This window comes from Rhinopithecus bieti, unplaced genomic scaffold (genome assembly GCF_001698545.2).
Source record: "Rhinopithecus bieti isolate Rb0 unplaced genomic scaffold, ASM169854v2 scaffold_38691, whole genome shotgun sequence".
Classification (NCBI taxonomy): domain Eukaryota; kingdom Metazoa; phylum Chordata; class Mammalia; order Primates; family Cercopithecidae; genus Rhinopithecus; species Rhinopithecus bieti.
In genome coordinates this window covers 268736-282796 of record NW_016816690.1, presented here as the reverse complement: position 1 = coordinate 282796, position 14061 = coordinate 268736, and the positions used below count along the sequence as shown (strand labels likewise).

Here is a 14061-nt window from a genome sequence, read left to right as displayed (position 1 = left end):
AGAAAGAAAGAAAGAAAGAAAGGAAGGAAGAAAGAAAGGGAAAGAAAGAAAAAGAAGGACAGAAAGGAAGAAAGAAAGAAAGAAAGAAAGAAAGAAAGAAAGAAAGAAAGAAGGAAAGAAAGAAAGAAAGAAAGAAAAGAAAGAGGAAGGAAGGAAGGAAGGAAGGAAGGAAGAAAGAAAGAAAATTGTTCCCTAAAAGTCCTCAATTAGAACTCTGAATTTCTTACATTAAGTAAGAAAGGCAGCATGGAGTTAGGAAAAAGAGGCCAAAGTTTGAAGTCTATTATACCTGGTTTTAATAGCTCTGGTATTTTAATGGCTTTAATATTTAATACTTTTAGTGTTTGTAGGTATTCATTTAATCTCTGAGTCTGTTTCATCTTCTGAAAAGTGGGGTGGATAATAATACTAGCTATAGTAGCTAAAATTTATTGAGTACTTCCTGTGCCGCAGGCATTGTTCTGCTTTCTATACAAGCTTTAGCCCGTTTAATCTTCACAATAACCCTAAGTCAGGAGGTGGGTTCTATTACCATTCCCATTTTATAGATGAGGAAGCGCAAGAACAGAAAGTCTAGGTGACTTGCACATAATAACTTGCACAGCTAATAAAGTGATAGAGTCAAAATACAAACCCAAGCAGTCTGATTCCAGAGATTAAAAACTTAAACTCTCAGCTGGGCATGGTAGCTCACACCTGGAATCCCAGCACTTTGTGGGGCTGAGGCGGGTGGATCACTTGAGCCCAGGAGTTCAAGACCAGTCTGGGCAACATAGCAAAACCCCGTCTCTACAAAAAAAAAAAAAAAAAAAAAAAAGGCTGGGCACGATGGCATGTGTCTGTGGGCAGCTACTTGGGAGGCTGAGGCTGGAGGATCACGTGAGCCTGGGAGCTGAAGGCTGCAGTGAACTGTGATCATGCCACTGCACTCCAGCCTGGGTGACAGAGCAAGACCCTGTCTCCAAAATACAAGCAAACAAAAACTTAAGCTCTCTAAGCCTAAGGATCAAAAGATGTAATGTAAGTGAAATTACTTTGAAACTCAAGCACTTTAGACATACCAGTCTATACAATAAACCTGCAGATTTATAAATGGCTGTTTTCCTATGGCATTTTTCTAATTGTCCCATTAGTGGATAGTTAATGGAACATAATCATGAAGTTTTTCTTAGGGACACAAATTTGCAGCTGTTAAGTTTTCACATTAGCCCATTTTAATTTATCTGATATAGGTAGAAAATAATGAAGACCACTCAACATGACAAACAAGGAATCATTGATAGAAGACTTTGTTATACGACTAATAGCATTGTAGAATCATACAAGCATTATCCCTGCATTTAGAGTGATCAAGAAATTGTGACTCTTAGGCTAGGCATGGTGACTCACGCCTGTAATCCTAGCATTTCGGGAGGCCAAGGCAGGCAGATCTCTTGAGGCCAGGAGTTGAAGACCAGGCTGGCAACATGGTGAAAGCCCATCTCTACTAAAAATACAAAAATATTAGCCAGCCATGGTGACACACGCCTGTAATCCCAGCTACTTGGGAGGCTGAAGGGTGAGAATCGCTTGAACCCGGAAGACAGAGGTTGCAGTGAGCCAAGATCATACCGCTGCACTCCAGCCTGGACAACAGAGTGAGACTCTCAAAAAAAAAAAAAAATTGTGAATCTTTAGCAGAAATATGAACTTGTTAATACATCGTTAAATATTGTCTTAAAAACGAGTATAACTCACATCTCAAATTGGAGCAAAGTCCTTTAGACTGGTGATTTCCAAGTGAGTCAAGTTTGTTATTGAACACTTTTATGAAGTACCATAGCTATAAAGTCATTTCAGGAATTCAAGGCTGTGATTCTTGAGTGGCAACAAAGTTCATATCCTCTTTGGTGGAATTGTTTAATGATGCCCTTGAGCTGCCTAGGAAGTAGTAAGGCCTCCTAAGAGTTGTTTCGTTATTATTTTGGGAGTTTTGGTTTTGTTTTTTTTTTTCTTTTTGAGACAGAGTCTTGCTCTGTCACCCAGGCTGGAGTGCAGTGGCATGATCTTGGCTAACTGGAGCCTCTGCCTCCAGGGTTCAAGCGATTCTCCTGCCTCAGCCTTCTGAGTAGCTGGAACTATAGGTGTACACCACCACGCTGGCTAATTTTTTTGTATTTTGTATTTTTTCTATTTTTTTTGTATTTTGTAAGAACATGGCTCACTGCAGTCTCAACCTGCCTGGCTCAAGTGATCCTCCCACCTCAGCCTCCAGAGTAGATGGGACCACAGGCGCATGCCACCAGGCCCAACTAATTTTTGTATTTTTTGTAGAGAAGAGGTTTAACCATGTTGCCCAGGCTGGTCTCGAACTCATGGGCTCAAGCAATCATCTGGTCTCAGCCTCCCAAAGTGCTGGAATTAACAAACATGAGCTGCTGAGCCCCATCTATTGTTAAACTTTTAAAAAATAGCAATCATATAATGTGAGGCCTCACAGGATCTTACGGATTATCTTCCGGTCTAGTCCCTTAGTTTTGAACCTATAAAATGTTACATCATTTCCTTGAGTTGAGCAGTTCATTAGTGGCTGAGCCAGGATGAGGGGCCTGGTTTTCAAACAACTGTTCATGGATCCAGTGGCTTCATGTATATCTGGTAGCTACAACTTCTCCATGAGCAATGTTGAATACATACAGCACAGTTGCATGACAAACTACAGGAATCTGACTACTCCCTTCAGCACTGACCATGTTCAAAGATGTAAGTGGAATTGTGACTTGCTCAAGGATGAGGCTCCAAAGTCAAACACAAATTGGTCGTAGTCAAAATTATCCTTGCAAATTCTTTGGGAAGGCATCATCGGAGACCCAAATATCTCCTCTTTTAAGCACCGTAGAGAAAATTTTTATTCCAGAATGGAAAGAGAGGGCTATTTCGTGGTTGAGAACCAAATGAGGTATTTGGCTTCCTTTTAGGGACTATGTTGTACAAAAAATACGAATTCTTGAGGACTAGACTCACTCTCAGCTCATAATAGGCTCACACCTAGAGAGCCATGAGGGAACTGGGACTGACCGGGGGAGCCGACGCTCCTCCCACTCTTGTGCTCACTTCAAGGCATGTGTTCTTTGAGTGGAATACAAGACTCATCACGGCACTTCAAGCTGTGTGCATGTGTCTCTCTCTCTCATCTCCCTTTCCCCATTTGCCCCTCCCTCCGTCTTTTTACATTTGCTTTTTAAAAAGTTATTATTTTTCGACCGGGCGCAGTGGCTCAAGCCTGTAATCCCAGCACTTTGGGAGGTCGAGACGGGCGGATCACGAGGTCAGGAGTTCGAGACCATCCTGGCTAACACAGTGAAACCCCGTCTCTACTAAAAAATACAAAAGCTAGCCGGGTGAGGTGGCTGATGCCTGTAGTCCCAGCTACTCAGGAGGCTGAGGCAGGAGAATGGCATAAACCCGGGAGGCAGAGCTTGCAGTGAGCTGAGATCCGGTCACTGCACTCCAGCCCGGGGACAGAGCGAGACTCCGTCTCAAAAAAAAAAAAAAAAAAGTTATTATTTTTCGAGACAGGGTCTCGCCCTGTCACCCAGGCTGAAGTGCAGCGGCATGATCATATTCATTGTAGACTCAACCTCCTGGGTTCAAGTGATCCTCTTCCCTCAGCCTCCTGAGTAGCTAGTAGAACAGGTGCATGCCACCATCCTTGGCTAATTTATTTATTTATTTATTTATTTGAGACAGAGTCTCACTCTGTCACCCAGGCTGGAGTACAGTGGCACAATCTCGGCTCACTGCAACCTCGGCCTTCCGGGTTCAAGTGGTTCTCCTGCCTCAGCCTCCCGAGTAGCTGGAATTACAGGTGTGTGCCACCACGCCCAGCTAATTTTTGTATTCTTAGTAGAGACGGGGTTTCGCCGTGTTGACCAGGCTGGTGTTGACCTCCTGACCTCAAGTGATCTGCCTACCTTGGTCTCCCCAAATGCTGGGATTACAGGTGTGAGCCACCTCACCCGGTCTAATATAAAAAATTTTTTTTTAGAGACAGGGCCTCTCTGTGTTGCCCAGGCTGGTCTCAAACTCCTGGCCTCACTGCTTTCTATTTGAATTCAAATGTTAAATGTGTCAATAATGGAGATTAAATAAGTCTATTTATGTGTGCTCCTGGAATATAGGAAGTATCATATACATGTTCATTCTTAATATAAAAGACAATTTAGCCTAGTGGTTAAAGACCCAGGACCATAGTATCTTGGCCCAAATTCTAGTTTAGCCACCAACAAGTTGTGTGACCCAGGACCCATGACTTAAATCCTCTGTGTCTCAGTTTTCTTCCCTGTAAAATGGGTATGATTTAAAAATAGAATCTTTGTTCTGTGATTGTTAAGATTGAGTTATAATATGTTAAAAGTGCTCATAACAGTACAAAGTAAGTACTCATAGGGGTGTAACTTCTGTTAGGTGAAGCCACTACACGTCAGGCGATGCAGAGAACTCAATGTTGATAATTTCTGACAATACCCAATGGAAGCAATTAGTATTTGTGTGAGATCATTTATTTTTTCACCTCCTATTGCTACTTTTCCTGTCATACAGTAATCACCTGTAAGGCAAAAGATCGAATGATTGTCCTCTACAAAACTAAGAACAACTGTAGTACTTACTTAGGACCAAAAGGCAGGGTGATGGGAGAAGTGACTCTTCTTACTAGCTCTGTTACCTTGGACAGATCACTTAACCTTTCTGAATTTTAGTATCATTTAGTTGCAAATCATAAATAATGATAGCACTACCTATCTCACAGAGTGGCTGTGAGAATCAAACCAAATACCTGTAAAAATGTTTCATAAACTGTAAGGTAACATGAAAATATGAGATTGTTATTACTAACTACAATTTAAACAGAGGCTAGCAGTAGTGCTGCTATCAGGAGTGTCAGAGGAAATAAGGACAAATCATTCATGAATTCATGGGTTTCCACAGCAACACTTTACTGTAGAGATATGTTGGCAGGAACCTCAGATCTTCCATTTTGTGTGTATATAGATATAAAAAAATATATAAATAAAATATACATATATATGTGTGTATATATACACATAAAGAAAAAGGAAGCTCTGAACTTCTTCCATTTTATATATATATCTGTATATGTACACATATGTGGGTGTATATATATATGTGTGTGTGTATATGTATATATATACAATTTTCTGAGAACTCAGGGTTTTTTCGTGAATTTACAATAGTGTTCGCCATGTTTTCCACCAGTATGTATATGTAAACAACCTGTGACGTAAGTTGTTTGCCACATAGCAACCTTGAAGTTGCAGAGATACACTCTTGGGAAAAGATTACCTGAGTATTAGGAAATGTGTGATTAATGTGTCAATTTTATTCCCTATAGTCTCTGGCATGAGATTAAGCATGATTTGATTTTTTAAAATAAGATGAGACAAACTTTATTCTGGTTTGCACTACTGTTATTACACTAAGTTATATTGTTTCTCAACTCTTCCCTTTTCTTGACAATAAAATGGAGGCTTCAACGCCTACCTTTCAGGAGTTGTTGCAAAGATCGGAAATGATCTATGCAAACCCCTTGACAAAGAGTAATACTTGGTGATTATTATCATCAGGAGGACAAGCAAATATTTAGGGCAGCAATTCTCAGTTCCAGTCCTGCAACACTGCAGGGTATTGCAAATTATCTCAAGGAGTGTTGTAACATTTCCAAAAGTCTCTCCAACTAAGATTATTGTAAATTTCCTTTACTTCCAGAAATAATTTCTCTAGAGGTCATTAGAAGTGGGGTTGTACTGATATCACTCTCAGCATATTACGAGAGAGGTGAAATTTTTATTATTCAACCTTTACCCCTTCTGTGATATCCTCTTTGCTACTCCAGTCCCAGGCTTTGGATCAGCCCAGGTATAAATCTCAGCTTAGTCACTCTCTATACATTAATTATGCATTCTGAACCCAAGTGTCCTCATCTCCAAAGTTGCGGCAATCATGACCATTTCATAGGATTGTTTACAGTCAAATCATGTGCACAAAGTCCTCAGCAGACCATAACTAACTGTTCCCTGACTTAGCTCCTCATGATCATGCCTGATCTCTGGGGAAGCAGTGAGTGAGAATTTCAAGAGTTGTTTCACAAAGATCTCCATGAGACAATGAAAGCCCAAGTCAACTCTGTTATAACCTACCTGCCAGAGGATGGCATATATTGGGCAAGAGGATTCTTCTACTCTTAGACATTCAGGATTAAAACAAACAAACAAAAAACATTTTTAAATTAGGGGAATCACACATAAAAATTCAGAACTCTGACTTCTCTTAAAGAATCACAAGATCTGGCCAGGTGCAGTGGCTCACACCTGTAATCCCAGAGGTAATCCCAAGGTAGGCGAGTCACTTGAGACCAGGAGTTCAAGACCGCCCTGGCCAATATGGCAAAACTCTGTCTCTACTAAAAATACAAGTTAGCCAGGCATGGTGGTGCGTGCCTGTAATCCCAGCTACTTGGGAGGCTGAGGCATGAGAATCATTTGAACTCGGGAGGTGGAGGTTGCAGTGAGCCAAGGTCGTGCCACTGCACTCCAGCCTGACAGAATGAGACACTGTCTAAAAAAAAAAAGAAGAAGAAGAAGAAGCAGAAGATCTGTCCCTGATTATAATTATCAGCCTTCTTTTGGACACAGATGTGCTCTCTGTTTGCCACACTCCCCACAACTCCCTATTATTGTACATCTAGCCTGCTTCATTCATTGACGTGCTTGACACCTGTAAGAATTTGAATCTATGACCCCTGGCCAATAGGGTCAGGAAAGTCGTCATGATGGTGGTGATGACAGGGGCAAAGCTGGTGGGAAAAGAGGTTTGTGAGGTTTTCTTCAATGATTCAAAAAGCCTTTTGGCAACGATTTTATCTTTAACCTCTAAAAGACTGGTTAACTAAAGCACCAGATTTCTTTGCTTTTAGGTGAAATTCCGTCAACTGGGTAACTGTATTGTCATAAAAGATCAAAATGGCAAACAGATATCATTGATTAATGTTTTACAAATTAGAAAAACAGATAATGCTTATTACTACTTTATTGTTTGTTTGTTTGTTTGTTTGTTTGTTTATTCTTAGACGGAGATTCACTTTTGTCACCCAGGCTGGAATGCAACGGCATGTTCTTGGCTCACTGCAACCTCCACCTCTCAGGTTCAAGTGATTCTCCTGCCTCAGCCTCCCGAGTAGCCGGGATTACAGATGCCCACCACTATGCCTGGCTAATTATTTGTATTTTTAGTAAAGATGGAGTTTCACTATGTTGGCCAGGCTGGACTTGAACTCCTGACCTGAGGTGATCCACCCGCCTCAGTCTCCCAAAGTGCTAGGATTACAGGTGTGAGCCACCGTGCTCAGCCCTATTAATATTATTTTTGAGATGGAATCTCACTCCGTCGCTCAGACTGGAGTGCAGTGGTGTGATCTTGGCTCACTGCAACCTCCGCCTCCTGGATTTAAGCAATTCTCCTGCCTCAGCCTCCCTAGTAGCTGGGATTACAGGTGTGCCATGCCACACCTGGCTAATTTTTGTATTTTTAGTAGAGACGGGGTTTCACCATATTGACCAGGCTGGTCTTGAACTTCTGACCTCAAGTGATCTGCCCACCTTGGCCTCCCAAAGTGCTGGGATTACAGGCATGAGTGACCGCTCCTGGACAGATAATTATTATTATTTAATAAATAAAGTTTGCTTCATAGATTAGTTCTTGGAAAAATGGGGGCCAAGAAAGAGAATGTGACAATAACAAGAGGTATCCTTATTGGTGGAAAGGTTGGGAAGGGAGCCACGGGCATTGTCACTTCTCTGCTGCTACTTTTAGTCCTATGGATCAAAACCAGAAGAATGAATGTTGGAATTTCAGGTATCTCATGGTAAGTAGGAAAGACATCTGGAAAAAGGCAGTGGAGTCCTCTTTTGAGTCCTGAAATTTCATGTCCTTCTCAGGCAGGCTCACTCATGATTTTAGTGTTAATAGTATACATAATTTTTAATACAAGTTCTGTTTTTTCCATACTGCAAGGCAAAATGCAATGATCATTTACAATATTGCTGTGCTCTGTTAAAGCTAGTTAATGTTCCTTGCCTGTGCTAATGTACAAGGCCACTGTATTTTATAAGGGTGAGGAAACTCTTTACTTATGACCTGTAATTCTCAAGGATTGTTATATGTCCTAGAATAAAGCTGATTCAAAATTCTACTAGGTGGGGCAAAGGGATTACATTTTCAGTCTTTCTTGCCAACTCTTTCCAGCATTTAACTAAATTATGTAGGATCTTTTGAGAATTATAGACTTTTGAAGCTAACGTGTACTTTAAGGATAAGGATCTCCTAATCTAACCTCCTCGTTTCCTAAAGGTCCGAGAGAGTTTTTCCTGCCCAAGTTAACAGAACCAACACTAGAACTCTGGTCTCCTGATTCCAAGTCCAATTTGATATGTATGTTTTCTGTTTCCTTTTCCATTTTAAACTATCCCAACCATCATTGCCTGAGATTTGTTTTTTGCTTTACAGTTTCACGGCTTCTACTTAATCGTCTAAATGTTCAGATTTTTTTCATAATTCTATTTTATCCTTACAGCATTCTCCTAGGGTTTCCAGATTCTACTTTGAGAAATCTCGAGTGAGGAACGTGGTCTGGAGGCTTCCCCACAAAACCCTGCTGGATCCTCCAAGAAGACAGAGAAATCTGTAACCCACAGTCTGTAGCGGTCTCTCTCATCCATTCCATATTGAAGTTTCCAAGGAAGCAAAGAGAGACTAACAGGAGGATTATGTCTGTTCTTTTTAGAAACAAGTCTGTTGAGATTTCATACATTCTGCTAATTTCTTCTTTTTGCTTCTATGTCAAGAAGGCTTTTTACCACCTGTCTGACAGCAGATTTCTCTTGCACTGTGGCACATTTAGCTTCTGCAAAATTAGATGAAAACAGTTTTGTTTTGTTTTTCTAAGACAGAGAAGGAGCACAGAAGAGACATCAAAGATGATTCTGGCCAAGGCTGCCTTTCCCCATAAGCTCCCCCAGTTGTGTGGGAAAGAGAAGCATAAACTCTTATGGGGCAAAAATGAAGAAAGAATGGAGGTGGGGAAAGTCAATGATAAATTATGAGAGCTGCGGTTTAAATAGGAGATGTATGAGAAAAGTACAGGCTGACTCATCATTAGTACAGATAGTGTGGCACAAATGACCATTTTCATTGCTGTTTGAACATTCATTGCCACATAGAGCTCACAAATTTTGTGACCCTGTCAACGACAATGAGATGAGAAAAACAAGAACATATGCTGAGTTTTTCATAATACTAAATTTATTCCATTTGAAGGAGCATGTTATATTTCAAGATTATAGTCTTCTTTCTTTCTTTAGTCCTAAAACATTTTTTTATGAAACGACAGTGAAGGTAGATAATAATTGATTTTTTGTTTGTTTGTTTTGAGATAGAGTCTCACTCTGGTGCCCAGGCTGGAGTGCAGTGGCGCCATCTCAGCTCACTACAACCTCCGCCTACCAGGTTCAAGCGATTCTCCTGCCTCAGCCTCCCGAGTAGCTGGGATTACAGGTGCACGCCTCTACGCCCGGCTTTTTGTACTTTGAGTAGAGATGGTTTTCACTATGTTGGCCAGGCTAATCTTGAATTCCTGAAGTGATCTGCCTGCCTCAGCCTCCCCAAGTGCTGGGATTATAGGAGCCACCACACCTGGCATAACTGGTATTTTTTCATGTGCTTCCTGGACAACTGAAAAAATTGATTACTCTTTTGTTTCCTCCTTTTTTTTTTTTTTTTTTCGGTTTTGCACCAATTTGTGAGACCCAAGTATCTCCTACCTAGAAAAAAACACACTAAACAATAAATGATTACCAACCTATTTGGAGCAAATCTCATTAATATATACTTCAAGGAGAAGACTTAACGAAATCTTACTTTTCATTCTTAATAGCTGTCTCCATAAAAACATTCCACAAGTGTATCAAATCAGTACTAACAACTACTGTTACGTGATTAATGAAACAGGAGTGACAGGAGTGAATTTAATAATAGCAATAAATACAGATGGGACTATATAACTTTGGAGGTCCTGATGCAAAACTCTCTCTGTATTCGATGGCATCTCAGCTTTCTCATCTGAAATGAATGAAGAAATTAATTATAATGATGCTCATAGCAATAAGAAGAAAATTCAAAACAAAACCCATACTCTCTGACAACATGCCTTTGTTCTTATTACCTACTACCCACTCCACATATGCTAGAAGCACTAAACAAAGCTGCAAAGAGAAGGCAGTATGAGGATGAATGTGGTTCCTGGCCTTGTTGTAAAGCAGTATGGAGCAGTGGCTTCCCCCAGAGCATTTGCGTTGTGTGGCAATAAAATGCAGTTGCACAAACGTTAGGCAAACTCACTTAAAGAGAGAGCAGGCTTAGGACGGAAGGTGTTCTCTGTTCTAGGCAACTTTTCAACCTATCTTCCTCTAAAGTGGAGGCAGATTTTCCTCCACCTTCTATTCTTCTTTGAACCCCTCCCCCTTCCAACACCCCCCATCTCTAGATTTCCAAACTCTAGGAGTTTATCTAGAGTGATGCATATCACTGCTATTCATCTGCTTATTTAAAAAACACTGGTCCCGGCCTAGGGTACTTACAGAGCTGTTTCCCTGTGAGGGTCTTTATCCTTCATGCAGAGCTAAAAGCAAACATGGCAATAAATTAGCCTGCTTTTTAAGGCCCATGGAGAAATATTTTGAATGCATTAAGGTGGCTTGAGGACAGGTGCATGGAAATACAGCCACCTCTGTACTGGCTCAGGTGTTGTTTTGGGGGCCACACTAGTAGTTATTATTAAATGCAGAGAAGATGTAACTGTTAGTTAAGATACTTCCAGGATCTTAGATACTTGAGTATTTCTTTTTTTATAGAAAAAAAATGTGGCCGAGTGGGATGGCTCACGCCTGTAATCCCAGCACTTTGGGAAGCCGAGGAGGGTGGATCATTTGAGGTTGGGAGTTCAAGACCAGCCTGGCCAACATGGTGAAACCCCATCTCTACTAAAATACAGAGAAAATCACTTGAGCTCAGGAGTTCGAGACCAGCCTGGGCAACATGGCAAAACCCTGTCTCTACAAAAATTACAAAAATTAGCAAGGCATGGTGGTGCATGCCTGTGGTCCCAACTACTTGGGAGGCTGAGATGGGAGGATCACTTGAGCCCAGGAGGTTGAGGCTACAGTGAGCTGTGATCATGGCACTGCACTCTAGCCTGGGAGAGAGAGTAAAACTCTATCTCAGAAAGAAAGAGAGAGAGAGAGAGAGAGAGAGAGAGAGAGAGAGAGAAAGAAAAGAAGGAAGAAAGAAAGAAAGAAAAAGAAAGAAGAAAGAAAGAAGGGAAAAAGAAAGAAAGAAAGAAAGAAAGAAAGAAAGAAAGAAAGAAAGAAAGAAAGAAAGAAAGAAAGAAAGAAAGAAAGAAAGAAAGGAAAGGAAGGAAAGAAGGAAGGAAAGAAGGAAGGAAGGAAGGAAGGAAGGAAGGAAGGAAGGAAGGAAGGAAGGAAACAACAACAAAAATATGCTTGGGATTGGAATAGGGAGCGGAGTGAATTGCTTCTTGAGAGACATGGCTGCCCTGTTACTATGCGTTCCAAGGAGAATGCCCCTTGGTGAATGATGAACTCAGTCTAGGGCTTTCTGCCATATTTGCTCTTCTTTGGCACTGGCTTAACTGGCAGAGTCAAATGCATGGCATTAACCTATGCATGCACATATTCTGAATCATACCAACCAATGAGGATAACTACTTTATAGTTCAAACCCCAGCCCACTACAGCCAGGGCATGTGGCTGTAGTCCAGAGGTGAGCAGCCAGTGCCATCTTTTTCATGCAGATCTCTGAATCTAAAGCAGATGTTCCTCCTTATGCTTATTTATCATACCACAGGTACCATAGCAACAATAAAGGGAAATTTAAAAGGAAGGAAAATCAGCCCCCAATTCCCTACCCCTGGCAACACAGCTATTTTCAATTCAGGCTTTACCCATGTGCACTTCTCTTCTTTGTAAATCTGTACTCATAATATACCATATAATTTTTATTCCCTTGAGCAACTGTATTTTAAGATCTCATGGTAGAAAGACCAGATTTGACTTTGCCAAGAAGGGTTCTTAACTGAAGTCACTTATATTTCTAGCTTTCTGCCTTTATTCAGATGATCGTTTTTCACTTAAATAGCTCAGAATACTTAGATACCTCCATTATTTTCTTTCTTCTAGCAATCAGTCCAAAGCACAATGTCAGAAAGATCACAACACATGCAGCAATAATGGGCTCTGCTGGTACACTCACAGTTTTATCTGTTGGAAATGCAAACACAGGGAATAAGAATGAACATTTATATACTTCCAGTACATCCCAGCAACGGTGCCTTGAACTTTATGTATATCATCCCCTTAATTAAACCTTCTCAACAATCTCAAAAGGTAGGTATGATTGTCCTCATTTCACAGGTGAGGAACCAGGGGCTTTGAGGGGTTAGAATGCTTGTCCAAAGTCATAGAACTAGGCCGGGTGCAGTGGCTCATGCCTGGAATCCCAGAACTTTGGAAGGCCAACACGGGCAGATCACTTGAGGTCAGGAGTTCAAGACCAGGCTGGCCCACATGGTGAAACCCTATCTGTACAAAAAAAAAAAAAAATAGCTGGGCATGGTGGTGAGTGCCTGTATTCCCAGCTACTTGGGAGACTGAGGCAGGAGAATTGTTTGATCCTGGGAGACAGAGGTTGCAGTGAGCCAGGGTCGCACCGCTGCATTCCAGTCTGAGTGACAGAGCAAAACTCTGTCTTTCAAAAAAAAAAAAAAAAAAGTCACAGAACTAGTAAATGGCAGAGGCAGGTTTTCAATCAATTCCTTTGTGGATTAATAATTTATTGTAATATGAGTAACTCCCCTAAAACAAGTAGGCCATTTTGTACTTCCTTCACCCACAGTTTTTGCCACACACAGAGCAGAATTAGATTGAAGTCAACGGTTTTGCCTGGATTTTGAAAAGCCCAAAATATATTGGGAAGTATCCCGGGGTGGGTGAGGGAAGAGAGGGAGGAAGGCTTTGAGAGCAAGAAGAGAAAGGGTAGAGAGTTTTCTGGACTAAGAAGGAGAGAGAGGTCTGTGGGCCTCAAAAGCAGTGGGGAGCCTTATACCTGTACTACGATGGTGCCCAAGCAGGTGACAAGACATTATAGAAGGTAGGTGGCTGCATAGTGTCTCTAGGGAAGTAGGACTCTAAGCATTATCCTTCCCAACCTTGGCAAAGGTTTCCGCATCTCTCTAAATGCCATGCAAAGACAGAGGGCCTACTTCTAACTGGGACTAGGAAGAGATCAGCAGCAACCACGACAGCTTGGAAGTGAAAGCCTACTCCTTTATTTTCTAAACACCAGGCAAACTGAGAGCTACTTTTTATTTTTTTTTAGACAGAGTTTCCCTCCTGTTGCCCGGGCTGGAGTACGGTGGTGCGATCTCGGCTCACTGCAACCTCTGCCTCCTGGGTTCAAGTAATTCTCCTGCCTCAGCCTCCTGAGTAGCTGGGATTACAGGCGCATGCTACCATGCCCAGATAATTTTTGTATTTTTTAGTGGAGATGGGGTTTCACTGTGTTAGCCAGGATGGTCTCCATCTCCTGACCTTGTGATCCGCTTGCCTTGGCTTCCCTAAGTGCTGGGATTACAGGTGTGAGCCACTGCACCTGGCCAAGAGCTACTTTATTTATCAGTCACTATAGGCATAGTGCCTGTGTTTGCAAGCTTTCTAGGAGCCTCTGAAAATATTTGAGACCCGGAAAAAAATGATTGACCCCAAGATTTGAAAATAAAGTAGCAGCCGGGCGCAGTGGCTCAAGCCTGTAATCCCAGCACTTTGGGAGGCCAAGACGGGCGGATCACGAGGTCAGGAGATCGAGACCATCCTGGCTAACACGGTGAAACCCTATCTCTACTAAAAAATACAAAAAACTAGCCGGGCGAGGTGG

General features: G+C 41.6%; 1 protein-coding gene across 2 annotated transcripts in view; it reads right to left on the bottom strand.

Moving 5' to 3' along the window:
* Window positions 1-9812: 9812 nt before the first annotated feature.
* Window positions 9813-14061, bottom strand: part of TMIGD1 (transmembrane and immunoglobulin domain containing 1) — a 20300-nt gene continuing 16051 nt past the window's right edge. For both annotated transcript variants that reach the window (XM_017855066.1, XM_017855067.1), the window contains exons 5-7: window positions 12286-12389; window positions 10692-10732; window positions 9813-10173 (exon numbers count right to left, since the gene is read on the bottom strand). In XM_017855066.1, the coding sequence (XP_017710555.1) occupies window positions 10170-10173; window positions 10692-10732; window positions 12286-12389 (149 nt within the window). In that variant the 3' untranslated portion in view covers window positions 9813-10169. The remainder of the gene's footprint in view (window positions 10174-10691; window positions 10733-12285; window positions 12390-14061) is intronic.